This window comes from Pongo abelii, chromosome 7 (assembly GCF_028885655.2).
Source record: "Pongo abelii isolate AG06213 chromosome 7, NHGRI_mPonAbe1-v2.0_pri, whole genome shotgun sequence".
Lineage (NCBI taxonomy): Eukaryota > Metazoa > Chordata > Mammalia > Primates > Hominidae > Pongo > Pongo abelii.
The window spans coordinates 77,876,194-77,904,087 of NC_071992.2; the positions used below are offsets into that span (position 1 = coordinate 77,876,194).

The 27,894-nt window shown below is 40.0% G+C and overlaps 2 protein-coding genes and 2 pseudogenes across 8 annotated transcripts in view; 2 read left to right on the plus strand and 2 right to left on the minus strand.

The window, feature by feature from the left end:
• NKAIN3 (sodium/potassium transporting ATPase interacting 3) overlaps positions 1–27,894 on the plus strand; it is a 799,758-nt gene that overhangs the window by 639,066 nt on the left and 132,798 nt on the right. The window lies entirely within an intron of this gene.
• Positions 11,019–12,794, minus strand: LOC103891336 (X-ray repair cross-complementing protein 6-like; annotated as a pseudogene).
• Positions 23,148–26,497, minus strand: LOC134761935 (SRSF protein kinase 2-like). Its single transcript, XM_063726659.1, has one exon. The coding sequence runs from the start codon at positions 23,893–23,895 to the stop codon at positions 23,218–23,220; it is 678 nt and encodes a 225-aa protein (XP_063582729.1). The 5' UTR covers positions 23,896–26,497; the 3' UTR covers positions 23,148–23,217.
• On the plus strand, positions 24,375–27,262 carry LOC100435289 (SRSF protein kinase 2-like; annotated as a pseudogene).

A 27,894-nucleotide genomic window follows, 5' to 3' on the forward strand; every position in this document is an offset into this window, starting at 1 on the left:
CATAATGGGGGAACTCTCCAGAGTTACTGAAGGTTAAACTGGATAAAAAGTGAAAGTATCCACAGAATAAAGTAACTCCCTAGATATCTTCTGTACACATGTCCAACCAAAAAGGACAATTTATTTCCACATATGGTAGGGATTTCAGATTCCTTCAGAAAATTTCAGATTAACTGCTTATATTTAGGAGACTTAATTAAGCTGTAGGTTATCACTGACAACAAAATGTGAAATCAGGGTAAAAGAAAAATGTTATTTTTTACCCAAGAATAGAGTGGGTCCTCACTCCATTGCCTCACAAGATAAAATTTTAATTGTCTTTTACTTCAGCGTTATCAGATATTCATAGTTGAGCCTTAATGGGAACACTTTGTTTTGTTGTTCTATATTAGTTGCTTTGATACAAAATGCTGTACATTAGAATTTAATGTGATCTGCCTGAAGTCCAGATGAAAAAAGATTAAGGCAAAAGACAAGAATGAGAAATAATTCCTAGTCAAAAGAGATTGTTTCATTTTGGTGGCTGTCCCCATTTGGGCTCCCATAAATGCACTGCCAGGACCTTCGGGGGCAGAAATATTGAGCCTGGGCTGTCGATTAACCACAGCATCCCCAACACTCCACGAATCATACTTCTATTGCTCAACAAGGAAATACTGTCTACAAAGGGCCCCTGGTGCTCTGCGCCCTCCAATTCACTTACCTTCCTGCTTCATATTTGAAAGGAAGTTTAGATGAAATAATGCCTGTTTTTCCTAGCAAGTACATTATATGCAACCATAAATCATCAAAGAACCACTGTCCAGACCTAGAACATATTTGGACATCACTAGAAATTAAAAAAAAGGAATATTAGATCATATGTTGGATTTTTTTAGGGTTAATATAAAGGCAGGTGTCCAAAGTTAGGGATGCTTTCAATGCTTTCCTATTTCCAGTTCTCTTGCTCCTATGTTGGCTCTGTGTTTTATAAATCTTCTTTTTCATAACGTAGATTCATTGACCTGCTGGATAGTAGATTAAATATATATATATATATATATATATAGTACCTAATAGAGTTGGCTCCTTGCCTTGTATTTATCAAACATTCTTCCCCCAACCCTTATCAGTCCTTCCCCAAACAAGAAGTTTAACAAAAAGAGACTAGGGACTTCTTTAGCTCACTTGTCGCCACCATCCCACAGGACCTGAATATGAGTCCTGTCCAGGAGCAGTGGTGAACTGGAACAGAGCAAATATAGTACCCACAGTGAATGATAAAAGAGGATTGGGTCAGGATTGAAAACTCTAAATAACTGATGTAGTTTACACATTTATTATTTTGGCTTATCACAGTTATCCCAGAAGATGTGAAATAAAATCAGAGAAAAGATAATTTTAAACAGACATTCACATAATAGGCCATACAGACATGCAGACTGCTGACCAGGCACAAAATTCTGGCAGGCAGGACTGGGAGCTAGAGGAAACTGACATTATTTAAGCAAGGACTGAATAGTGTATTCGAAAAAGAAAAAAATGAGTGGCCTAGGGAAAAGACAGGCTTTGTTCTGACCAATCCTTTCTGTTCACCACACACCCAAACTGGTAGCAGATTCAACATAATTTTACCAAATACAACATTCACCCTGCTTTCTGTATTCTATTGATTTACTTAATAAAAACAAACCTGCTTTGTGATTGTAGCTACATAGAACTAACCAGAGACCCCAGTCTTTTTAGAAGACATAGAGTGAATTCAGAATGTCAAATTTCTAAAACTTAATTGCTATCCACAAGATAGAAAAATCTCAGTTAGAACTTGAGTTCTTAAAAATTCATCTATGATCACACAGCTAACAGAGGGGAATAAAGATAAAAAAACACTAATGTAACATGTAGAGGGCAGGAAAGAAAGCCCATGTGTTTTCAGTCCAGTAAGTGATGAATGTGCAACAGAGAGGCATGAAATAAAAGAGCTTTGACAGAAGAATTTTCTTTTTTCAAAATGAAAAGAAAGTTTAGTCCCCTTTTAAATAATAGAATCTTCTTTTTCTAGTTGATTTTTTTTATTTCCAACTTTTATTTTAAGTTCAGGGGTACATGTGCAGGATGTGCAGGTTTGTTACATAGGTAAACATGTGCCATGATGGTCTACTGTACAGATTATTCCATCACCCAGGTATTAGGCACAGCATCTATTAGCTATTCTTCCTGATGTTCTCCTTCCTCTCATCCCCCACCCTCCAACAGGTCCCATGTATGTTATTCTCCCCCTCGTGACCATGTGTTCTCATCATTCAGCTCCCACTTATAAGTCAGAATGTGTGGTATTTGGTTTTAGGTTCCTGCATTAGTTGGCTAAGGATAATGACCTCCAGCTCCATCCATGTTCATGCAAAGAACATGATCTCATTCCTTTTTAAGGCTGCATATTATTCTGTGGTATACATTTACCACATCTTCTTTATTCAGCCTATCATTGATAGGCATTGTATTAATCTGTTCTCATGCTGCGAATAAAGACCCAAGGCTGGGTAATTTATAAAGGAAAGAGGTTTAATTGACTCACAGTTGCACATGGCTGGGGAGGCTTCACAATCATGGTGGAAGGTGAATGAGGAGCAAAGTCATGTCTTACATGGTGGCAGGCAAGAGAGCTTGTGCAAGGTAACTACCATTTATAAAACCATCAAATCTTGTGAGACTTATTCACAACCATGAAAACAGTATGGCAGAAACTGCCCCTGTAATTCAATTATCTCCATCTGTCCCCGCCCTTGACATGTGGGGATTATTACAATTCAAGTTGAGATTTGGGTGGGGACACAACAAAAATCTCAGGCATTTAGGTTGATTCCATGTCTTTGCCATTGTGAATGGTGCTGCAATGAACACACCCATGCATGTATCTTTATAACAGAATGATTTATATTCCTTTGGGTATATATCCAGTAATGGGATTGGTGGGCCAAATGGTATTTCTGCTGCTAGGTCTTTGTGAAATCACCACACTGTCTTCCACAGTGGTTGAACTAATTTACACTTCCACTAACCATGTAAAAGTGTTCCTTTTTCTTCACAACCTCGCCAGCGTTTGTTTTTTGACTTTTTAGTAATAGCCGTTATGACTGACATTAGATGGTATTTCATTGAGGTTTTGATTTGCCTTTCTCTAATGATCAGTGATATTGAGCTCTTTTTCATATGATTGTTGGCCACATGTATGTCTTCCTTTGAGAAGTCTCTGTTCATGTTCTTTGCCCACTTTTTAATGAGGTTGTTTGGTTTTCTCTTGTAAATTTAAGTTCTTTATAGATGCTGGATATTAGACCTTTGTCAGATGGATAGAGTGCAAAAAACTGTCTCCCACTCTGTGGGTTGTATTTGGTCTGTTGATAGTTTGTTTTGCTGTGCAGAAGCTGTTTAGTTTAATTAGACCCCTTTGGTCAATTTTTGCTTTTTTTGCAATTGCTTCTACCATCTTGGTCATGAAACTTTGCCCGTGCTTATGTCCTGAATGGCATTGCTTAGGTTTACTTCTATGGTTTTTATAGTTTTGGGGTTTACATTTAAGTCTTTAATGCATCTTGAATTTACTTTTGTATATAATGTAAGGAAAGGATCCAGTTTTAATTTTCTGCATATGGCTAACCAGTTCTCCTAGCATCATTTATCATATAGGGAATCTTTTCCCCATTGCTTGTTTTTGTCGGGTTTGTCAAAGATCAGATAGTTGTAGGTGTGTGGCCTTATTTCTGGGTTCTTTCTTGTATTCCATTGGTCTGTGTGTCTGCTCTTGTACTAGTACAATGCTGTTTTGGTTACTGTAGCCTTTAATATAGTTTGAAGTTGGGTAACATGATGCCTCCAGCTTTGTTCTTTCTGCTTAGGATTGCCTTGGTTATTTTGGCTCTTTTCTGGTTCTATGAATTTTAAAATAGTTTTTCCAATTCCGTGAAGCATGTCAATGGTAGTTTAATTGGAGTAGCACTGAATCTATAAATTGCTTTGGGCAGTATGGCCATTTTCACGATGTTGATTCTATCCACGAGCATGGATTGTTTTTCCATTTGTTTGTGTCATCTCTGATTTCTTTTCAATGGTTTGTAGTTCTTCTTAAAAATATCCTTCATTTCTCTTGTAGCTGTTTTCCTACGTATTTTATTCTTTTTGTGGCAATTGTGAATGGGAGTTCATTTGTGATTTGGCTCTCAGCTTGACTGTTGTTGTTGTATAGGAATGCTAGCAATTTTTGCTCATTGATTTTGTATCCTGTGACTTTGCTGAAGTTGCTTATCAGCTTAAGAAGCTTTTGGGCTGAGACAATGGGATATTCTAGACATAGGATCATGTCATCTGCAAACGGATAGTTTGACTTCCTCTCTTCCTATTTGAATCCTCTTTATTTCTTTCTCTTGCCTGATTGCCCAGGCCAGAACTTCCAATACTGTGTTGAATAGTAGTGGTGAGAGAGGGCAAACTTGACTTGTGCTAGTTTTCAAGGGGAAAGCTTCCAGGTTTTGCCCATTCACTATGGACTGTGGGTTTGTCATATATGGCTCTTATTATTTTGAGGTATGTATCTTCAATATCTAGTTTATTGAGAGTTTTTAATATGAAGGGATGTTAAATTTTATCAAAGGCCTTTTCTGCATCTATTGAGATAATCAAGTGGTTTTTGTCCTTAGTTCTGTTTATGTAATGAATTACATTTATTGTTTTGTGTATGTTGAACCAGCTTGCATCTCAGAGATGAAGCCAACTTGATTGTGGTGGATAAGCTTTTTGATGTGCTACTGGATTCAGTTTGCCAGTGTTTTGTTGAGGACTTTTGCATCGATGTTCATCCAGGATACGGCCTAAAGTTTTCTTTTTTTGTGATACCTCTGCCAGGTTTTGGTATCAGGATAATGCTAGCCTCGTAGAATAAGTTAGGGAGGAGTCCCTCCTTTTCCATTTTTTGGAATTGTTTCAGTCGGAGTGGTACCAGCTATTTTCTGTACCTCTGGTAGAATTCAGATGTGAATCCATCTGGTCCTGGGCTTTTTTTTTTGGTTGGTAGGTTATTTATTACTGTCTCAATTTCAGAACTCTCTATTGGTCTATTCAGGGATTCAATTTCTTCCTGATTCGTCTTGGGAGGGCATATGTGCCAGGAATGTATCCATTTCCTCTTTTTTGTTTTATGGAAAATTTATTTTTTTTATTATACTTTAAGTTTTAGGGTACATGTGCACAATGCGCAGGTTTGTTACATACGTATACATGTGCCATGTTGGTGTGCTGCGCCCATTAACTCATCATTTAACATTAGGTATATCTCCTAATGCTATCCCTCCCCCCTCCCCCAACCCCACAACAGTCCGCAGAGCGTGATGTTCCCCTTCCTGTGTCCATGTGTTCTCATTGTTCAATTCCCATCTATGAGTGAGAACATGTGGTGTTTGGTTTTTTGTCCTTGCAATAATTTGCTGAGAATGATGGTTTCCAGTTTCATCCATGTCCCTACAAAGGACATGAACTCATCATTTTTTATGGCTGCATAGTATTCCATGGTGTATATGTGCCATATTTTCTTAATCCAGTCTATCATTGATGGACATTTGGGTTGGTTCCAAGTCTTTGCTATTGTGAATAGTGCTGCAATAAACATACGTGTGCATGTGTCTTTATAGCAGCATGATTTATAATCCTTTGAGTATATACCCAGTAATGGGATTGCTGGGTCAAATGGTTTTTCTAGTTCTAGATCCCTGAGGAATCGCCACACTGTCTTCCACAATGGTTGAACTAGTTTACAGTCCCACCAACAGTGTAAAAGTGTTCCTATTTCTCCACATCCTCTCCAGCACCTGTTGTTTCCTGACTTTTTAATGATTGCCATTCTAACTGGTGTGAGATGGTATCTCATTGTGGTTTTGATTTGCATTTCTCTGATGGCCAGTGATGATGAGCATTTTTTCATGTGTCTTTTGGCTGCATAAATGTCTTCTTTTGAGAAGTGTCTGTTCATATCCTTCACCCACTTTTTGATGGGGTTGTTTGTTTTTTTCTTGTAAATTTGTTGGAGTTCATTGTAGATTCTGGATATTAGCCCTTTGTCAGATGAGTAGATTGCAAAAATTTTCTCCCATTCTGTAGGTTGCCTGTTCACTCTGATGGTAGTTTCTTTTGCTATGCAGAAGCTCTTTAGTTTAATGAGATCCCATTTGTCAATTTTGGCTTTTGTTGCCATTGCTTTTGGTGTTTTCGACATGAAGTCCTTGCCCATGCCTATGTCCTGAATGGTATTGACTAGGTTTTCTTCTAGGGTTTTTATGGTTTTAGGTCTAACATTTTAAGTCTTTAATCCATCTTGAATTAATTTTTGTATAAGGTGTAAGGAAGGGATCCAGTTTCAGCTTTCTACATATGGCTAGCCAATTTTCCCAGCACCATTTATTAAATAGGGAATCCTTTCCCCATTGCTTGTTTTTGTCAGGTTTGTCAAAGATCAGACGGTTGTAGATATGCAGCATTATTCCTGAGGGCTCTGTTCTGTTCCATTGATCTATATCTCTGTTTTGGTACCAGTACCGTGCTGTTTTGATTACTGTAGCCTTGTAGTATAGTTTGAAGTCAGGTAGCATGATGCCTCCAGCTTTGTTCTTTTGGCTCAGGATTGACTTGGCGATGCGGGCTCTTTTTTGTTTCCATATGAACTTGAAAGTAGTTTTTTCCAATTCTGTGAAGAAAGTCATTGGTAGCTTGATGGGGATGGCATTGAATCTACAAATTACCTTGGGCAGTATGGCCATTTTCACGATATTGATTCTTCCTACCCATGAGCATGGAATGTTCTTCCATTTGTTTGTATCCTCTTTTATTTCATTGAGCAGTGGTTTGTAATTCTCCTTGAAGAGGTCCTTCACATCCCTTGTAAGTTGGATTCCTAGGTATTTTATTCTCTTTGAAGCAGTTGTGAATGGGAGTTCACTCATGATTTGGCTCTCTGTTTGTCTGTTATTGGTGTATAAGAATACTTGTGATTTTTGCACATTGATTTTGTATCCTGAGACTTTGCCGAAGTTGCCTATCAGCTTAAGGAGATTTTGGGCTGAGGTGATGGGGTTTTCTAGATATACAATCATGTTATCTGCAAACAGGGACAATTTGACTTCCTCTTTTCCTAATTGAATACCCTTTATTTCCTTCTCCTGACTGATTGCCCTGGCCAGAACTTCCAACACTATTTTGAATAGGAGAGGTGAGAGAAGACATCCTAGTCTTGTGCCGGTTTTCAAAGGGAATGCTTCCAGTTTTTGCCCATTCAGTATGATATTGGCTGTGGGTTTGTCATAGATAGCTCTTATTATTTTGAGATATGTCCCATCAATACCTAATTTATTGAGAGTTTTTAGCATGAAGTGTTGTTGAATTTTGTCAAAGGCCTTTTCTGCATCTATTGAGATAATCATATGGTTTTTTCGTTGGTTCTGTTTATATGTTGGATTACGTTTACTGATTTTCGTATGTTGAACCAGCCTTGCATCCCAGGGATGAAGCCCACTTGATCATGGTGGATAAGCTTTTTGATGTGCTGCTGGCTTTGGTTTGCCAGTATTTTACTGAGGATTTTTGCATCTATGTTCATCAGGGATATTGGTCTAAAATTCTCTTTTTTTGTCGTGTCTCTGCCAGGCTTTGGTATCAGGATGATGCTGGCCTCATAAAATGAGTTAGGGAGGATTCCCTCTTTTTCTATTGATTGGAATAGCAGAAGGAATGGTACCAGATCCTCCTTGTACTTCTGGTTGAATTCGGCTGTGAATCCATCAGGTCCTGTACTTTTTTTGGTTGGTAAGCTATTAATTATTGCCTCAATTTCAGAGCCTGTTATTGGTCTATTCAGAGATTCATGTTCTTTCTGGGTTAGTCTTGGGAGGGTGTATGTGTCGAGGTATTTATCCATTTCTTCTAGATTTTCTAGTTTATTTGCGTAGAGGTGTTTATCATATTCTCTGATGGTAGTTTGTATTTCTGTGGGATCGGTGGTAATATCCCCTTTATCATTTTTTATTTTGTCTATTTCATTCTTCTCTCTTTTCTTCTTTATTAGTCTTGCTAGCAGTCTATCAATTTTGTTGATTTTCTCAAAAAAACAGCTTCTGGATTCCTTGATTTTTTGAAGGGTTTTTTGTGTCTCTATTTCCTTCAGTTCTGCTCTGATCTTAGTTATTTCTTGCCTTCTGCTAGCTTTTGAATGTGTTTGCTCTTGCTTCTCTAGTTGTTTTCATTGTGATGTTAGGGTGTCAATTTTAGATCTTTCCTGCTTTCTCTTGTGGGCATTTAGTGCTATAAATTTCCCTCTACACACTGCTTTGAATGTGTCCCAGAGATTCTGGTATGTTGTGTCTTTGTTCTCGTTGGTTTCAAATAACATTTTTATTTCTGCCTTCATTTTATTATGTACCCAGTAGTCATTCAGGAGCAGGTTGTTCAGTTTCCATGTAGTTGAGCGGTTTTAAGTGAGTTTCTTAATCCTGAATTCCAGTTTGATTGCACTGTGGTCTGAGAGACAGTTTGTTATAATTTCTGTTCTTTTACATTTGCTGAGGAGCGCTTTACTTCCAACTATGTGGTCAATTTTGGAATATGTGTGGTGTGGTGCTGAGAAGAATGTATGTTCTATTAATTTGATGTGGAGAGTTCTGTAGATGCCTATTAGGTCCGCTTGGTGCAGAGCTGAGTTCAATTCCTGCATATCCTTGTTAACTTTCTGTCTCGTTGATCTGTCTAATGTTGACAGTGGGGTGTTAAAGTCTCCCATGATTATTGTATGGGAGTCTAAGTCTCTTTCTGGGTCTCTAAGGACTTGCTTTATGAATCTGGGTGCTCCTGTATTGGGTGCATATATATTTAGGACAGTTAGCTCTCCCTGTTGAACTGATCCCTTTACCATTATGTAATGGCCTTCTTTGTCTGTTTTGATCTTTGTTGGTTTAAAGTCTGTTTATCAGAGACTAGGATTGCAACACCTGCCTTTTTTCGTTTTCCATTTTCTTGGTAGATCTTCCTCCATCCCTTTATTTTGAGCCTATGTGTGTCTCTGCACGTGAGATGAGTTTCCTGAATACAGCACACTGATGGGTCTTGACTCTTTATCCAATTTGCCAGTCTGTGTCTTTTAATTGGAGCATTTAGCCCATTTAGAATGTATCCATTTCTTCTAGATTTTCTAACTTATGTGTATAGAGGTGTTTACAGTATGCTCTGATAGTTGTTTGTATGTCTGTGGGGTCAGTGGTAATGTCTCCCTTATCATTTCTAATTGTGTTTATTTGAATCTTCTCTATGTTTTCTTTATTAGTCTAGCTATCAGTCTAGCTATTTTATTAATTTTCTCCAGAAAAAGCAGCTCCTGGATTCGTTGATTTTTGAAGGGTTTTTCATGTCTCTGTCTCCTTCAATCCATCTCTGATGTTGGTTATTTTTGCTAGCTTTCAGGTTTGTGTGCTCTTGATTCTCTTGTTCTTTTAACTGTGATGTTAGGTTGTTAACTCGAGATCTTTCTAGCTTTTTGATGTGGGTATTTAGTGCTGTAAACTTCTCTCTTGACACTGCTTTAGTTGCATCCCACACAGGCTGGTACATTGTATCTTTGCTCTCATTAGTTTCAAAGAACTTCTTGATTTCTGCAATGATTTCATTATTTACCCAAAAGTCATCCAGGAGCAGGTTGTTCAGTTTCAGTGTAGTTGTATGGTTTTCTGTGAATTTCTTAATTTTGAGTTCTAATTTGATTGTGCTGTGGTCCAAGGATGGTTTGTTAGGATTTCAGCTCTTTTGCATTTGCTGAAGAGTGTTTTACTTCTGATTATGTGATTAATTTTAGAGTCAGTTCCATGTGGTGATGAGAAGAACATATATTCTGTTGTTTTGGGGTGGAGAGTTCTGTAGGTATCTATCAGGTCAACTTGATCCAGAGCTGAGTTCAGGCCCTGAATATCTTTGTTAATATTCTGTCTCAATGATCTGCCTAATATTGTCAGTGAGGTGTTAAAATCTCTCACTCTTATTTTGTGGGAGTCTAAGTCTGTGTTAAAGTCTATAAGAACTTGCTTTATTAATCTGGGTGCTCCTGTATTGGGTGCATATATATTTAAGATAGTTGGCACTTCTTATTGAATTGAAACCTTTGCCATTATGTAATGCCCTTTTTTGTCCTTTTGATCTGTGTTAAAGTCTATCTTATCAGAAACTTGGATTGCAACTCCTGCTTTCTTCTGTTCTCCATTTCCTTGGTAAATTTTCCTCTAGCCCTTCATTTTGAGCCTCTGTGTGTCTTTGCATGTTAGATAGCTCTCTTGAAGACAGCATACAGATGGACCTTGATTCTTTATCGGGTTTGCCATTCTGTATCTTTTAATTGGGGCATGTAGCTCATTTACATTTAAGGTTAGTATTATGTGTGGATTTGATCCTGTCATCATGATGCTAGCTGATTATTTTGCAGACTAGTTTATGTGGTTACTTCATAGTGTCACTAGTCTGTGCACTTCCATGTGTTTTTGTAATGGCTGGTAACGATTTTTCCTTTCCATATTTAGTGCTTCCTTCATACGTTCCTGTAAGGCAGAGATTTAACATCCCACTGACATTATTAGGCAGTTCACTGAGACAGCATTTGCCTGCCTCAACATTTGCCTGTCTGAAAAGGATCTTATTTCTCCTTCACTTATAATGCTTAGTTTAGCTGGATTTGAAATTCTGGGCTGGAAATTCTTTTCTTTCTTTTTGTTTTTTGTTTTTTGTTTGTTTGTTTGTTTTCAGCACAAACTTAGGGCTCTTTATTTAGGTAATAAAGTAAGGAACAGCAAAGTGAGAGGGCTACACCTTCACCATGGCAACAGAAAGCCTCAAAAATGTAAAATCCCTCAACTTCTATTGGGCAGACTCTTCCTAGCTCAGAAGAAACACATTTTAACTGGCTGGGAACAAGGCCAGCCAGCTTGGCCACAGTGTGGAAGGGTGACTGGACACACAGCCTCTGGTCAGGCCTGGAAGTGCTCAGTGAGTACTTCCAGCAGCTCCTGCTTCTTCAGCCCATATGCCTCTTTCAGCATGGGCACAGTGAACTTGCCCAGCATGCCCTTGCTGATATTGGCCTTCAGCTCCTCTTCTAAATACTTCATCTTGGGCCTTTTGCTTCCAAAATCTTCATTATTGTGTTTTCTCTTGGTAAATTTCCCTTCAGGATTGTAATCTGGTGGGTAAACAAGCTCCTTAAACTCAACCACCAGGGAGTCCAGTCTTTTATTCACTGCTTCAACCTTGGGCAATGTCAGGTCCACTGCTTGTTCAGTCTCCATCAAATCCAAGGCCAAGGCCTCCAGGTTCCTGAAGTGCTGCTGCAGCCTGGGGTTCTCAAAGCTGTCACTTCTGTATGTGAAGTGGATCTTCTGAACGATAGCCTTCATCTTGTCCACCTGCTCCAGAGTTACCATGACTTTCAGTAAAGGGCATCTTCCTTTTATCATCAGCAAAGGGTAAAAAGACAAGCTGGAATCCTGGAAGAGTCACCCAAATTTTCTAGTCATCTAACTCCTCTTCCTGTGGCACCAAAGCCACAAAATAAAGACAGATGTTCCTGTGGGGTGTGTATCTGCATGATGCTACAACCTCCTTGTCCGGACACTTATGTGCAGAGCACTAAACAGGGTTGAGCTCCCAATCACCAACAACTCCTCATGGCACATGAACAGGGAGGGCCTCAGATGATGGTGCTTCTTCAGCATTACCAAGGGCTTGAAACCCATGAGCATCAAACCTGGATCATCAAACTGTTTTAACTCTTCTGTTTCCCCTTTCTCCACTATAATCTGAGACTCCCATAGATCTCAGACCTCTTGGTATCACTAGGCAGAAGCAAACTTCCTGTATTTGTATTAAATATCTGGCTCTTGGTTTTCACTTGTTCATTTGTTTCCCAATAGAGCTTTATTGGAGAAGGCTTGAGAGCCCTCTGGACCAGATTATAAATGCCCAGAGATCACTATAACTTTGATGAGCTTCAGCTTTAACCTGCTTAGTGCTTGCTTCCTGGTCTTCTTGGAGTGAACCTTCTAGTTCGCTGGATTCCTCAAATTGAACCCTGAGGTCCTCATCCTCTGCTATGCTGGTGATATCTCTATAGAACAAGGATATGTCAAAGCCCCAAGGTTTCTTCATGTGCATCAAGTCAAGGTAGATACCTGTATCTCAAAGATCACCGGCTTTGGTCCTGGCCCAGCTGGCTTAGGCACTGTCAGTGCCATGGGGGTTGTCTTCATTGGTGAACAGCATGATCTTGTTATGACTCATCATGAACTGGACATCACTAAAGAGGTTGGCACAGACACACAGCACTTCACTGAATGAGTGGTCAGAGCTGTGGCCCTTCAGGTCTTGGAAACGTTATCGTTCCTGCTGCCCCTTAAACTGGTCAAGCTCTAGAATTCATTTTGCACCTGGCTTATCCAACTACTGTAAGCCATAAATGTTTCGCTGAATCTTTGTCTTTATCTGCACTATAGAGCACCACTGCCAAGAGATCTCAATCACTGCTTATGATCTTACTGATGTACACACTTTGCATACACTGGATGCTCATGTCAAAGGGAGTCAACTCATCTTTACTCTGGGATTCAAACATAGCCCTGGAGGCATCAACCAAAAAAACCAAACTATTTCTTCCTGAATATAGTCTCCACTTGCTTCAAGGTTCTCTTCTTGTTCTTCTTTGCTTCTTCATCTGCCTTAGTTTTGCAATATGACTCCCACCTTTACATGTTGGCTACTTCTCACTTTGGTGCAGGGAAGCAACCAACTTGGACCAGAAATTCTTTCCTTTAAGAATGTTGAATATAGGGCCCCAGTCTCTTCTGGCTGTAGAGTTTCTTCTGAGAGGATCACTGTTATTCTCATGGGCTTCCCTTTGTAGGTGACGTTGCCTTTCTCTTTGGCTGCCCTTAATATTTTTGGTTTCATTTCGACCTTAGAGATCTGATGATTATGTATCTTAGGGATAATCTTTTCATGGAGTATCTTACTGGAGTTCTCTGCATTTCCTGAATTTGAATGTTGGCCTGTGTTGCCAGGTTGAGGAAGTTCTCCTGGAGGATATCCTGAAGTATGTTTTCCAAATTGGTTCTATTCTCTCTGTCTCTTTCACGTACCCCAATCAGTCATATATTTGGTCTCTTTACATAATCCCATAGTTCTTGGAGGTTTTGTTCATTCCTTTATATTCTTTTTTATTTATTCTTTTCTGCCTGTCTTATTTCAGAAAGACAGTCTTCAAGCTCTGAAATCCTTTCCTCCACTTGATCTATTCTGCTATTAATACTTGTGATTGCACTGTGAAGTTCTTGTATTGTGTTTTTCAGGTCTACCATGTTCCTCTCTAAACTTGCTATTTTGGCTGTCAGCTTCTGCATTGTTTTATTATGATTTTTAGATTCTTTGTGTTGGGTTAAAACATATTCCTTTAGCTCAGCAAAGTTCATTTTTATCCACATTCTGAAGCCTACTTCTGTCATTTCGGCATCTCAGCCTTAGCCCTGTTTTAAGCCCTTGCTGCAGAAGCACTGTAGTCATTTAGAAGAAAGGGGGCACTCTGATTTTTTGAGTTTTCGACATTTTTGAGTTGATTCCTTCTCATCTTTGTGGGCTTATCTACCTTTGATCTTTGAGGTTGCTAACCTTTGGATGGGGTTCTCACAGGGATTTTTTCTTGTTGTTGTTGTTTTCTGTGTTTTTTTGTTGTTGTTGTTGTTTTTCTTTGAACAGTCTGATGGCTGTTGCATAGGGCTGCAGTGGTTTGCTGGGGGTCTGCTCCAGACCTTAGTTACCTTGGTTTTTCCTGTACCTGGAGGTATCACTAGTGAAGTCTGTGAAATAGCAAAGACGGCAGCCTGCCCCTTCCTCTGGAAGCTCCATCCCAGGAGGGTACTGACCTGTTGCCAGGCCAAACACAGTTGTAAGAGGTACCTGAAGACCTTGTTTGGGAGGTCTCACCCAGTCAGAAGAAATGTGATCTAGTACCCACTTAAAGAAGCAGTCTGGCTGCTTTTTGATAGAGCAGCATGCGTGTTGGGGATCTCTTCAGCCTCCAATCAGATTGAGCACCCCAAAGCCCACAAGCTGGATGGGCTAAGATGCTTGAATAGCCAAGGTAGTGGCATGCCCCACCCCCAGGGCACTCCATCCCAGGGAGAGATCAGAACTCTGTTCATACCGCATGTGCAGGTTGAGGTAGCTGGAGGCCCAGCTGGGAGGTCTCGCCCAGTGAGGGGGAATGGCTTGAGGTCCAGCTTACAGAAGCAATCTGGCCACATTCTGGCAAAGCAGCTATGCTGCACTGGGGAAACTCTTCCTCATCCAGACCATTTGGACTCTTCAAAGTCCACAGGCTGGAACAGCTGAGTCAACCAAACAGCAGAGATGGCAGCCTGCCCCTCCCCTCAGGGCCCCATTTCTTCTCAGGCAGGCACCCTGTCACTGCAGGCTGGCTGGAATTCCAAGCCAGTGGGTCTTGTCTTGTGAGGTGCCATGGAAGTGAGACCCACAGACCAATGCTGCTTGGTTCCTTGGGTTCAGCCCCCTTCCTAGGGGTATGTATGTACACCGTGCGTTGCCTGGGCTGCAGACACCTTTGTTGTGGATCCCAGGACTGGAGTATGTAAAGCTCCTGGGTCTCAGTGCATGCCTGAGCAGCTTCTCTGCCAAGACTCCACACAGCTCTGTGTGTTGGACCCAAGGCCCTGGTGGTGTGGGCTCATAAGGGGATCTCCTGATCCGCAGGTTGCAAAGATCCATGGGAGAAGCATGGTTTCCCAGGGTCGCACACTCACTCACTGCTTCCTTTGACTGGATATGGGGGTTCCCTTGGCCCTGTGTCACACCCAGGTGAGCCATTGCCCTACCTTGCTTTACTTCCTTCTCCATGAGTTGGGTTGTTTCCCTGATCAATCCCAATGTGGGTAGCTGGATAATTCAGTTGAAGTTGCTATATCCACTCACCCTGGTTCATAACCAAGCCTTATCACTTGTTAATCTCCTAAGTAACCGAGAGGTATCTACTTTATTCTACTTTGACCACCACAACCTTAGGCCAAGCTGTCATCATCTTGTCTGGGCTCCTGCACCAGCCATCCTATCTATTCTTAGTAACTCTGTTAACTTTTTCTATACTCTTACTTCAACTAAAAAAAAAAAAAAAAAAACTTCATGGAAGTAGCCTAGTTACATTTAACCAAATTAAATAAATAACATTTTAACCAAAACCAAATAAATATATACATATATGTGTGTGTGTGTGTGTGTGTGCACGCGTGTGTGTGTGCGCTTAAATTGCTTCAAAGATAATGAGCTCTTATGTTGCTATGGTTCCCTATACTCTTTATAGTAAATCCTACAAGATTTACTCACTTTTTGCTACCAACCCCCAGTACTAAATAAGCTATTTGTGGGTCTCACTCTACTAGATTCTCATGTACAGGATAGTCTGTGTCCTAGGTAGTGGTCATAGATATTGCTTCCAATGTTGCTGATTTCAGTAGCATAAAGAAGATATAGCCCAGTAAATGGAAGGGCAAAGGAGAACAAAATTTTTAATAGCTTTGCTCTCTTAGTGCTTTGTCTGTAAAAATCACTGTTGCACTTGACATTTGTTGCCATTTTGCTTTTTCATTTTGAATTGTGGAGCCAAACTGTGTCTCTATGTTGAGGGGAGGAGAAGGAATGACTTCAGAAATGTCAGAATTATTACTAATGGCAGCCTTTAAGCTTGGATAGGTGGGTAATAGTGCTTGATCAATCTGCTTAAATGCTGACTGTAGAGTAGCGACCTGAAACAATAGTGGGAAGCTATTTAAAATTTGGAAGAGGCAAAATATGTGATAGGAAAGATGTGGCTTATTTTCAAGTACAGGCCACATGGTATGGTAGCAGCAGATGCCGTAAGGAATAAGGGCAGCATCTGAGCAGACCTAAGTGTAATCTCACCTCTGTCATTTCCTACTTGTGACATTGGGCAGGGTTCACAATCCCTCCGAGCCATCACCTTTCTTGCATGTAAAATGAAATCATACCACTCACTCAAGGGGCTGTTGAAAAGATTAATGAGATTGTGTATACAAAATTCCAGCCACCATAGATGGCAGTTTGCTTTTTTCTCCCTCGCTTCTGTTTTAACATTGCAGATAATTTACACTAACAGGTGATCAAGGACTAGGCCTAAGTCTCCTTCTAAGAGACTAGCCCAGCTCACAGACCTTGAAGACAGAGTGTAATTCACTGCAGAGAGCTTGCTCCCACTTCTTCCTGCTAAACAAGTTCCTGGAGAGGTTTGAACAGGCATTGGAGATAGTCGGTGGTACTTGTCCATATGCAATGCTGTCAGATGAATTTTTCTATCTGATGCAGATTGGTCCAAGGCCAGCTTCTTGACCTTAGGTTGCAAGTGGTGACTAGGAGCAGTTGTTCATGACAACTTGTGTTCTTGCACATGGCTCATAACCAAGGATAAGACAGCCTCCAGACCATATATCCTAGAAATAAATCTAGATATTTCTACTCAGACTAATTTTTCTCTAAGGGGACATTGAAGCTCTTCTGGGACTGAGCCACCCATCTGGCCTCATTTCAGGACAGGAAGAAGGCCTCATGCTGAATGCTTACTCAAGGCCTAAGACAGCCAAGGCAAATAGACTTAACATGTTTGACAACTAATCTACTGGTAGTGGCTGCCTAGCTAGATATTTGTAGAATTCCCAGTCCTCTTCTGGGCTTAGCATAAATTGTGTGCCTTGATCAGTGATAATGTCTCCCATAGTTACTGTGGAGCGTTGTCAAGGCACACATGACAGAATTGGAAACCTCATTATCTGGGGATCCTCAAAGTTCCACTTTAGTTCAATAAGGACACTGGCCGTTATTCAAGAACTGGTCTTAGTCACACACACAAACCATAGTGTCATGACTGAGTAACTCCTCAAGCTGGGTGAAAACACCATGAACATAATAAACAAAGACAATCTCAATTTTTTATCAATGCCTCAAAAGCTTCCAGACCCACAAATAATTTTGAATGTCACCAGGGATATATGTTCTGCATATTACCTAGTCCCTCACAACCTTGTGATTCTGGGAACTCAGGGACTTTCCTGGCATCACTTGAAATCACTGAAAGCCAAGGCTAGCCCTGGTGCTTTTATCATCACTTCCAGCAGCCTCCCTCAGGTAGGAAAACATTGGAGTACAAAAGAAAACAAAATGTACTGTTCCTAACACAGAAATCCCAGGACTTTGAAATATTTAGACTTTTTCAGCCCAAAGCCCACCTGTCTTCTAGCCTGCTGCCTGAGCTATTGATCTTCTGCCAGGTACATGTATTCATGATCAGTCAAAGATGTCATCCCATGGAGAATTTAATGAAAGAAATCTACGGAAGGGCTCCATCTGCCCATCTATTGTCTTTCCTCCTTGTCAAGAGGAGAAGCAAGGATGCACATCTGTGCAACGATCACCAGGTGTTAAATAAAATCATTATCTAAAACCAATACCTTCCCATGGACTCTAGGATTTCAGTATTAGCACAGGTGAACTATAGTTTACACCAAATGAGGATTCCTGAAAACACATAACTAGCCAGAATCATGAAAAGTTATAAAATATCTTTTTATTATGGCCACATTGAGTACATACTAGAGTTGCTCAGACTTTTCTGATCACCATTCCATTTGGCTGTTACATAATCTGAATGTTGGGTGATATTGTTATTCTTGCTCTCCTGACTCATCAAAAACTATGCAGCGCCAGCCCCACCATGAAGACATCAACCTCATACCCATGTCAGAAACTACGTGTTTGACTTTATCTTGGCAGAATCCGGGGACACAGAGGTCCATCTGTGTCCTTTGAAAAAGTGGAGTTCTACATTGGAAACAACCCCAGTTCTCCATCCCACCCACCTGTCCCTAATTCTATACTTTTCGTATGTTTTTAATCTGAGAACTCTTTTTGCTTTGTCTTTCAAATGAAGTTTTACCAAGAATCCGTTTGTTGTTGTTGTTTTTGTTTTCCAGGGCCACCATAACAAAGTACTACAAATTAGGTGGCCTAAATAACAGAAATGTATTGTCTCACAGTTCTGGAGGCCAGAAATCTGAGATCAAGGTGTTGGAGGATTAATTCCTCTGGAGGGCTGTGAGGCAGAATTTGTTTCATGGCTTTCTCCTAGTTTCTGTGTTTTACCAGCAATCTTTGGCTTTTCTTGGTTTGTGAAATCATCACCCTATCTCTGTCTTGTAGATTCCATGGTGTACTCTGTATGTGTGTATGTCTATCTCTGTGCTCAAATTGCTCCTTTTTCTAAGGACTCTAGACATACTGGATTGGAATCCTCCCTAATGACTTCACTTTAATTCGATGTTCTACAAAGACCCTCTTCAAAAGCACCAGAGGTTCGGACTTCAATATTTCTAGGGGAACACACTTCAACCCATAACAAATCTCAATTATAAAACATAAAAGTGAAGTTGTTTCCCTTAAAATGAGATGGGAGACCAAAACCCCTTTCTCTCTCTTTCATTCATCCCCCTTTTTCTCTCTTGACATTTCTCTAAAATGCTCTGAGCTGCATAAAACATAGTTTTTAAAATCACCTCTCCAATAAAACTGATATGCAACAATAAAATATTTTAGCAGTTGTCAGAGGTCTAGTATGAGTTGTCTTGCATTTACCAATTTAATATTAACTCCAGTATTAAGGAACCAGTCTTGTGACTTATTGCACTGCAGAAGGCAGCTCCTTTTTTTTTTAAATTAATTTTTTAAAATTATACTTTAAGTTCTAGGGTACGTGTGCACAATGTGCAGGTTTGTTACATATGTATACATGTGCCATGTTGGTGTGCTGCACCCAAGAACTCGTCATTTACATTAGGTATATCTCCTAATGCTATCCCTCCCCACTCCCCCCACCCCACAACAGGCCCCAGTGTGTGATGTTCTCCTTCCTGTGTCCAAGTGTTCTCATTGTTCAATTCCCACCTATGAGTGAGAGCATGCGGTGTTTGGTTTTTTATCCTTACGATAGTTTGCTGAGAATGATGGTTTCCAGGTTCATCCATGTCCCTACAAAGGACATGAACTCATCATTTTGTGTGGCTGCATAGTATTCCATGGTGTATACGTGCCACATTTTCTCAATCCAGTCTATCATTGATGGACATTTGGGTTGGTTCCAAGTCTTTGCTGTTGTGAATAGTGCAGCAATAAACATACATGTGCATGTGTCTTTATAGCAGCATGTTTATAATCCTTTGGGTATATACTCAGTAACAGAATTGCTGGGTCAAATGGTATTTCCAGTTTTAGATCCTTGAGGAATCACCACACTGTCTTCCACAATGGTTGAACTAGTTTACAGTCCCAACAGCAGTGTAAAAGTGTTCCTATTTCTCCACATCCTCTCCAGCAACTGTTTCCTGACTTTTTAATGATTGCCATTCTAACTGGTGTGAGATGGTATCTCACTGTGGTTTTGATTTGCATTCCTCTGATGGCCAGTGATGATGAGCATTTTTTCATGTGTCTGTTGGCTGCATAAACGTCTTCTTTTTAGAAGTGTCTGTTCATATCCTTTGCCCATTTTTGATGGGGTTGTTTGCTTTTTCTTGTAAATTTGTTTGAGTTCTTTGTAGATTCTGGATATTAGCCCTTTGTCAGATGAGTAGATTGCAAAAATTTTCTCCCATTCTGTAGGTTGCCTATTTACTCTGGTAATTAAACTAAAGAGGGCAGTTCCTTTAAAAAAGCACAGGAAGACTGTGAGGGCCCCAGGTGGGGCAGGGTGGGGGGTGGGCATTGTAAGGGAATGCTCTCTGAGGATCATCTCTGTGGAATCTGACTGTATCACTGGAGAGAAAAAGGTTTTATCCATCACACCCTCACCATCAACTCATCAAGTGTTGGTGTCACTTCCTGGGGGGAGCCAAACCTCCTTTGGGCCATTAGCACAGACCAGCAGAACCTCAATGAGATACACAGGTCAGCCAAGAACAGATTTATTTACTGGTCCTCTTCTTTCCTCATGCTGCCAGATCCAGTACCTTCCCAATCACAAAGCCAGAAAGTCAATTCCAAACTCCCTGCATTTTAATTCCTGAAGAACTCAGCTATTCAGTTGCCTGCTACATACACAGAATTTGTCCATCTTGAAACTCTGGCAAGACTGCAAAGTATATTGCTCACCTTGGAGCAGCAAAAAGCAAGTAGGGAACACCTGTTAGCCCCAGAAGAGCACCCATTATCAGGGAGGCCCCCACACTCCCAATGTCCCTCTCCTTCACAGTCACATCCTGTGTCTATATTGCTCTTCAGGCACATTGGTTTCTATCAATTTCTTCAGAAAGCACTGGATAAGTATCCTTACTTTGTGACTACTGAGAAATCTATATTAATGCCATTGAGGATAGACCAGAAGGGTTCTTCTTCCAGAATCCCAGAACACAATCACAAATACCTTTCCAAACGCTTTGCAATCCATCCCAATCATATTAGCAGACAAACTGGATGTCCCATAAGTTCTGCTTTAATGAGACATATGTGTTCCTAAGAAATAATGCAATAAAAGCCACAAGACTTAGGGGAAAAATGGGTCAGGGGAAAAACACTCAAATACTCCATCGGTAATATATTTAAAAATAGAGGTCTATTAAAATGATACAACATATTTATACATATTAGATGGTTATGAACTACATATATACTAAAATAAATGGGGTATTTTGCTTTGAAAAGGATCTGCAGTTTATTTGTGGAAATTCACAACAGAAGGATTGCAGCCTGAGTTACTGTGAAGTAGAAGAAAAGTTGTGTGAAATTTTATGGAAAATTGTTCCCTAATACTTCCCTAGTTGTTATGTTCAGGTTGTTTCCTAATATATCAATCATATTGGGACAAATTCACATTTCAAAGCCAGCATTCTAGCAGAACTGATGGTACTTGAAGCCATATCTTTAATTTATGCCATCATCAGAGAAAAAGTCAGACCAGCTTCTTCAAGCACTCCCAGCCCCTACCTTCAGATGTCCCTTTCCATATTAATCTTCATTTCCATCCTTATTGCTTTTCAGCACCTGCTGCCCTCTGACCCCCACACCATTCTAAGGACAGGAAGCAAACCCGTTTTAGAGATGCAAAGTAACTAACAGTAAACTGTAGAAAAGTCCTCGGAGTGGAAGCTGGATTTGGTTCTCCACTTTGTACATAACATTTGACCAGCTGGCTACAAAGTTGGTAGGAGAACAACTTCATCGACCTTTTGCGGGGGTTTCAAAAATTGTTAGGTTCATTTCTGGGCTGCCTCTGAAAAAAGAAACTTGCTTCAGATCTTGTTCTGAGCTACTCTCCTCAAAGCTACCTTGGGCTTCTGCCCATTTGCATCTTGATCTTCCCTCCTTTTCTGGAACAAGGCTAATATCCCTGTCTCTTCCTTGCTCAGCCTTTGCACTCTGCTCCTGACAATGTAGAATGTACCTCTCTCCTTAGTCTTCCTGGGAGCCATGCCAGGCCACACCCCACCATATCTTGTTGAATTTGTCAAAGCTCCATTTTCACAATGCATCTGCTGGAATGCCAGTTCTTGCCTCACAATTAACTCAAATTATTTGCTCTTCTACTCCACCCAAAAGTGCATCTGCCTAGGTGAACCAACAGTAAGATTACAGAATGGGGCATTTCTTTTTGGTCATGATTCCGCAAGAAGTTCAGTTTTTCAGCCTGCATCATTTTCAGAATATTGTGGGAACTCACTGCGTTGTTTGAATGGAGTCAACTTAGTAACTGCCTTGTAAAAGAAATGGCATATTCATTCTTTCCAAATAATGTAACTGTAATGCTATTTTGTAATTTCTGATTACATTAAGATATTAGCATATTTTTTGCAAATAAACTAGAGTGCTATTTTTATTAGTAGTTTGGCTTTAATTAATGTTTGGTAGTATGAATAATTTTAGAATTAAACCATGAACAGGTTTGAATCAGCAGCCTAATCTTCACATTCTAAAATAACTTTAAATGAATCAGTGCATAAAGAAGGCAGATTCATCTTGATGTGTATGAAGGAGCTGACATAGGTGCTTTCTTCGTTTGTTCTTTAGTGTCACATGTGAAACAAATTGACTCTCTTGATACCCATATGGTGCATTTAGGTCTCCAATTGTTTTCTTGCCTTATAAAGCTGTACTTGTCCTAACTAAGTTTCTACTTTAACCATATTTTATTTACAACAATCTGTTTCATCTGAGGTTCAGTTTGGCTATTGAGACTGACTGCCAAAAAGTGAATTTGCCACCAGAAATTCAATTATAAAAACAATATTAATAAAACTAGACACCTGCCCCTCTGTATTTAAAAGCAGTAAAAACATTATTTGGCTTCTCATTTACATGGCAGATCCAATTCATCATGTTAACATAGTTAAACAGAAGAAGAAATATTTCACATAGATAGCAGTGTCAAAGCAGTCAGTTCTAGAAAGAAAGTACTAATTTAAAAAAAAAAGAAAATATGGAATCAATGAATGGAATCATAACAATGACATTTTCAATATCACATAGAAAATCATGATTCTTTGTAGGTAAAACAAAGTGAAAACTAAAGTGCACTTATATTTAAAATTAAAAAGATTAAAGAAACTGGCTTCTTGAAAAGAATATCATATATTTAAAAACTAAAATAAAGAGTGCAATTAAAAATAATTCAAAACATTTTCAGGGACAAAAAAAAGGAAATATTTAACATTTATTATAATACTTGAGTTTTCCTTCCTTCATGAAAAGGGTGCTGAAAATCATTTAAAAAATTTTAGTTCTAAATAAAATAGATTCAAGAGTTTTTAAAGATCGCTGAAGATTGCTTTGGAATTGAAGAAAATAACATTGAATGATTTATAGCTTTTAGGAGAGATAGGATACAAGTCAATGACCTGAAGAAATGGAAAGAATGAAGACTCAGGAAATAAAACAGAGAACGAAAAAGATAAGAACATTCCACAGAGAAGTTAGATAATGTAAGTGTAGCTTTGAGGGCTCAGATTAGGAAAAAAGGCACTAGTTTTTGTTTTTTACAAAAACTCTAAAAGGAGCTTAAAAATGGTTTATTTTTCCACAGTGCAGGAGTGATAAGACACAGTTTTAAGTGTTTTAAGTGTCTGTGTGTGTATGCATATATGTGTGTGCATGTGTATGCATACATATGTTGGTATGTAACCACACGTGTACATGCAAGGATGTGACTACGGAGACTCTAGATGCTTTGATCCTCTGTATCATGTATCTCAAGTTAAGAAAAGGGTATTCGCCGTCCTGCTCATTGGAAGGTGCAGCTGAGGTGATGTTTTCTTCTATTATTTTCCTTTCAGCTTCTTGCTCCAATTCTTCTGTCTCCTGCAGACGTTTTTCCAATAACTCAGCCTGCTTCTTCTGTTTATTTTTCAGTTTTTTCTTTTTGTTTTTAGATATTTTTCCTATAGGTTTCTGCTGTGGAGCCGTACTCACTGCAGACCCTGAAGGAGGAGGAATACCTGCTTTCTCCCTCTCAGTGGTCTCAGCTGCCGTTCTTCTCACATATGCATCATCCACACACGTCAAGATGTTTTGCGGCTTTATGTCAGTATGAGTAATCTTGGTCTTACTGTGTAGATGTTCTAACCCTTGAAGGAACTGTCGAATGATTCTCTTCACACAACGTACTGGGAGGCCTTGATAGTTGGACTTGATGATCCAATTGAGGAGATGGTGGCCAAGTACTCCGAAGACCAGGCAGACATGTATCCCATTCATGCCTGAAATCTTGAAGTCGTCAATGAGCTGGATCACCATGTCTTTGGGTCACTGGGATCACTTTCTCAAACACATTTGAGCAATTTTATTTCATCCAAGGCTGTGTCTGTATCATGCTGAGCACTTTTTACAACTTTCATTGCAACAAATCTTTTCCCCTACATATCCTAGCACAGCCAGACAGTAGAGAAGTGCCCCCATCCAAGCTTTCTAATAACATGATACCGGCCATTGAAGAAGTCCAATTTTCACTGGATGATAGCCACCTTTGCAGTAGTCCGCAGGGTCCTCTTGCTCCTCATCATCTGATCCAGGATCTCCTCCTTTGGCTCTGGTGGTGTGGGGTCTGCCAAAGGTGGCGGTGGTGGTGGTGGCGGTGGAAGAGGAGGAACTAAAGGAGCTTTCTGTTGAGGCTCCAGCTTTGTAGGGTGTTTCTCTCTTTTCGGCCTCCGCTTTTGGGCATGAATGGGCAGCACTTTCCTGGAGCTCATTCCGACGCGGCGGAAGCGGGGCTATAGGGCCTTCGCGGAGGCGACAGCGACGCGGGCGCGGAAACCAGCCGGGCTGCGGCTTTCACTTGTTCAACCTGCCGGGGGGAGGTGGGAACTGCGCCTGCGCCGCCGCAGTCATCCCTGGCGGATGGCGAATACTGCGCAGAAGTGAAACTAAAAACGACAGGATTAGAGGAGGCGGCCTAGGCAGAGACCGCAAAGGACAATAGTGAAGCTGAGGACCAGGAAGAGAAAGAAGACCCTGAGAAAGAAAACATTGAAAAAGAAGATGATGTAGATCAGGACCTTGCGAACATAGACCCTATGTGAATAGAATCACCTAAAACCAATGGCCATCTTGAAAATGGCCCATTCTTACTGGAGCAGCAACTGGACAATGAAGAGGATAATGAAGAAGACCGCCCAAATCCTGAGGAATATAATCTTGATGAGCCAAATGCAGAAAGTGATTACACATGTGACAGCTCCTATGAACAATTCAGTAGTGAATTGCCAAATGTATGGCATAAAATTCCCGAGTCACAGTTTCCAGAGTTTTCCACCTCGTTGTTCTCTGGATCCTTAGATGTGGCCTGCGGTTCTGTGCTTTCTGAGGGATCACCACTTACTGACAGAAGCAGGACGGTTTCAGCCTCCAGTACTGGGGATTTGCCAAAAGCAAAAACCCGGGAGGCTGACTTGTTGGTGAATCCCCTGGATACACTGAATGCAGATAAAATTAGAATAGAAATTGCTGACCTGGGAAATGCTTGTTGGGCGCATAAACACTTCAGGGAACATATCCAGATGCGTCAGTACCGTTCCATAGAGGTTTTAATAGGAGCGGGATACAGCACCCCTGCGGACATCTGGAGCACGGCGTGTATGGCATTTGAGCCGGCAACGGGCGATTATTTGTTTGAACCACATTCTGGGGAAGACTATTCCAGAGACGAAGATCACATAGCATTGATCATTGAACTGCTGAGGAAAGTCCTGTTTACTGACCGTTTTCTTCTGAAAAAAAATACGCTATGTTGGGGAAATATTTCGAGGAGTTTTTCACCAGAAAAGGAGAACTGCGACATCACCAAGCTGAAACCCTGGTGCCCTTTTGATGTACTTGTGGAGAAATATGGCTGGCCTCATGAAGATGCTGCACAGTTTACAGATTTCCTGATCCCGATGTTAGAAATGGTTCCAGAAAAAACGAGCCTCAGCTGGCGAAATGCCTTCGGCATCCTTGGTTGAATTCTTAGCAAATTCTACCAATATTGCATTCTGAGCTAGCAAGTGTTCCCAGTGCGTTGGACCTAAACGGTGACTCTCATTCTTTAACAGGATTACAAGTGAGCTGGCTTCATCCTCAGACCTTTATTTTGCTTTGAAGTACTGTTGTTTGACATTTTGCTTTTTGTGCACTCTGATCCTGGGGAAGGGTAGCCTTTTGTCTTCACCTTAGGGGTTTACTGACCATTTTCTTCTGGAAACAATAACGTGTCTCTAAGCATTGTTTCTTGTGTTGTGTGACATTCAAATGTCATTTTTTTAAATGAGAAATACTTTCCCCTTTGTGTTTTGGCAGGGTTTGTGACTATCTATTTATGAAAAATATATTTTAGCTGAGTGCTATATAATTTACAACCTTAAGAAATTATCAAGTTGGAACCAAGAAATAGCAAGGAAATGTGCAATATTATCTTCTGGCAAAGGGACATCATTCCTGTATTATAGTGTATGTAAACGCACCCTGTAAATGTTACTTTCCATTAAACATGGGAGGGGGGCTCAAATTTCAGAAAAGCTGCCAAGTCTTGAGTTCTATGTAGCATATGTTGCATGTAGCCGCCTTTAACTGCTCCAAGGAGTTGTGCAAGCTTTTCATTCCATAACAGTCCTTTCACATTGGATTTTTTAAAAAGTGGCTTCGGATTGTAAGATATCATTCTCTATATGGCACTTTAAAGGAAGAAAAGATATGCTTCTCATTCTAAAATATGCATAATAATTTAGCAGTCCCATTTGTATTTTTGCATATTTTTAGAAGTATTTTTAAAGAAAAAGAGCGATTTCGCTTTAAAAATGTAAAGGCTTAGTACCATGTCATAATGCCTCCTTTGGGCACTGTAAGTTAAGCTCCACATAGATTAAATTGGAAAAGAGAAATGTGTTCATTGTGTGAAATGAAAAAATACATATATTTTTGGAAAAGCATGATCATGCTTGTCTAGAACACAAGGTATGGTACATACAATTTGCAGTGCAATGGGCAGAATACTCCTCACAGCTCAAAAGTAACAGTGATCATATTCATTCCATAGGTAGATTTATGTGTGGCTACAACAAATTTTAGCAGCTTTTTTATTGTTTTTCCATGAAATGAAGTTGAGAAAATGATTTTCCCTTTGCAGGTTGCACACAGTTTTGTTTACGCATTTCCTTAAAATTAATTGTAGAATCCAAGACACAAACCACAGTTGGCAATACAATTTTAGAATGTAACATATAGAGGTATATTTAGCCTGTTTTAGAAGTCAGTGGATTGAATGTCTTTTTATTTTAAATTTTACATTAATTAAGGTGCCTCATTTTTTACTTTGTCCATTAACATTTATCCATATGCCTTTGCAATAACTAGATTGTGAAAAGCTAACAAGTGTTGTAACAATAATCCATTGTTTGAGGTGTTTGCGGTTGTCTTAAAAATTAAAGTATTGGCCAGGCGCAGTGGCTCACGCCTGTAATCCCAGCACTTTGGGAGGCCGAGGTGGGTGGATCACAAGGTCAGGAGATCGAGACCATCCTGACTAACACAGTGAAACCCCGTTTCTACTAAAAATACAAAAAAATTAGCTGGGCGTGGTGGCGGGTGCCTGTAGTCCCAGCTACTCGGGAGGCTGAGGCAGGAGAATGGCGTGAACTAGGGAAGTGGAGCTTGCAGTGAGCCGAGATCGCGCCACTGCACTCCAGCCTGGGCAACAGAGCGAGACTCCGTCTTAAAAAAAAAAAAAAAAAAAAAAATTAAAGTATTTTGTTTTGCTTTGTTTCCAGGAAAAAAAAAAGGTAAAGAGAGAGTAACCATAGGGTCTCTATTTTTTGTATTCAAGAAGCAGTCAGAACACCCGAATGATTAAAAACATGATCTTTAGAGTCATACACATCTGGGTTAGAATTCTGACATTTCACTGCTACATCATGTCATATCAGGCAATTTCATTAGTCTTCTCATGTCTCAATTTCTTCTTTACGAATTGAAAATGGTAGTAACTTCTTCATAAGACTGTTTTAAGGATTGAATGAGATCATGTATAAAGCCCTCAACATAGTGCCTAGCACAGTGTATAATCAATACATGATATTCACTGTAATTATTATTTTTACTGATAAATGTACCAAGAATGAAACCAAAAAAAGACACACCAGAAAGTCCAGCAAAAGAAAATAGGAGATAGGAGGAGAGAACTGAGAATTGATTGACCAATGTCTGTCATAGCTCAAAAGACTTATGCAAGAGGAACCAAAAGCCTCCACTAATCCATGACTGCTC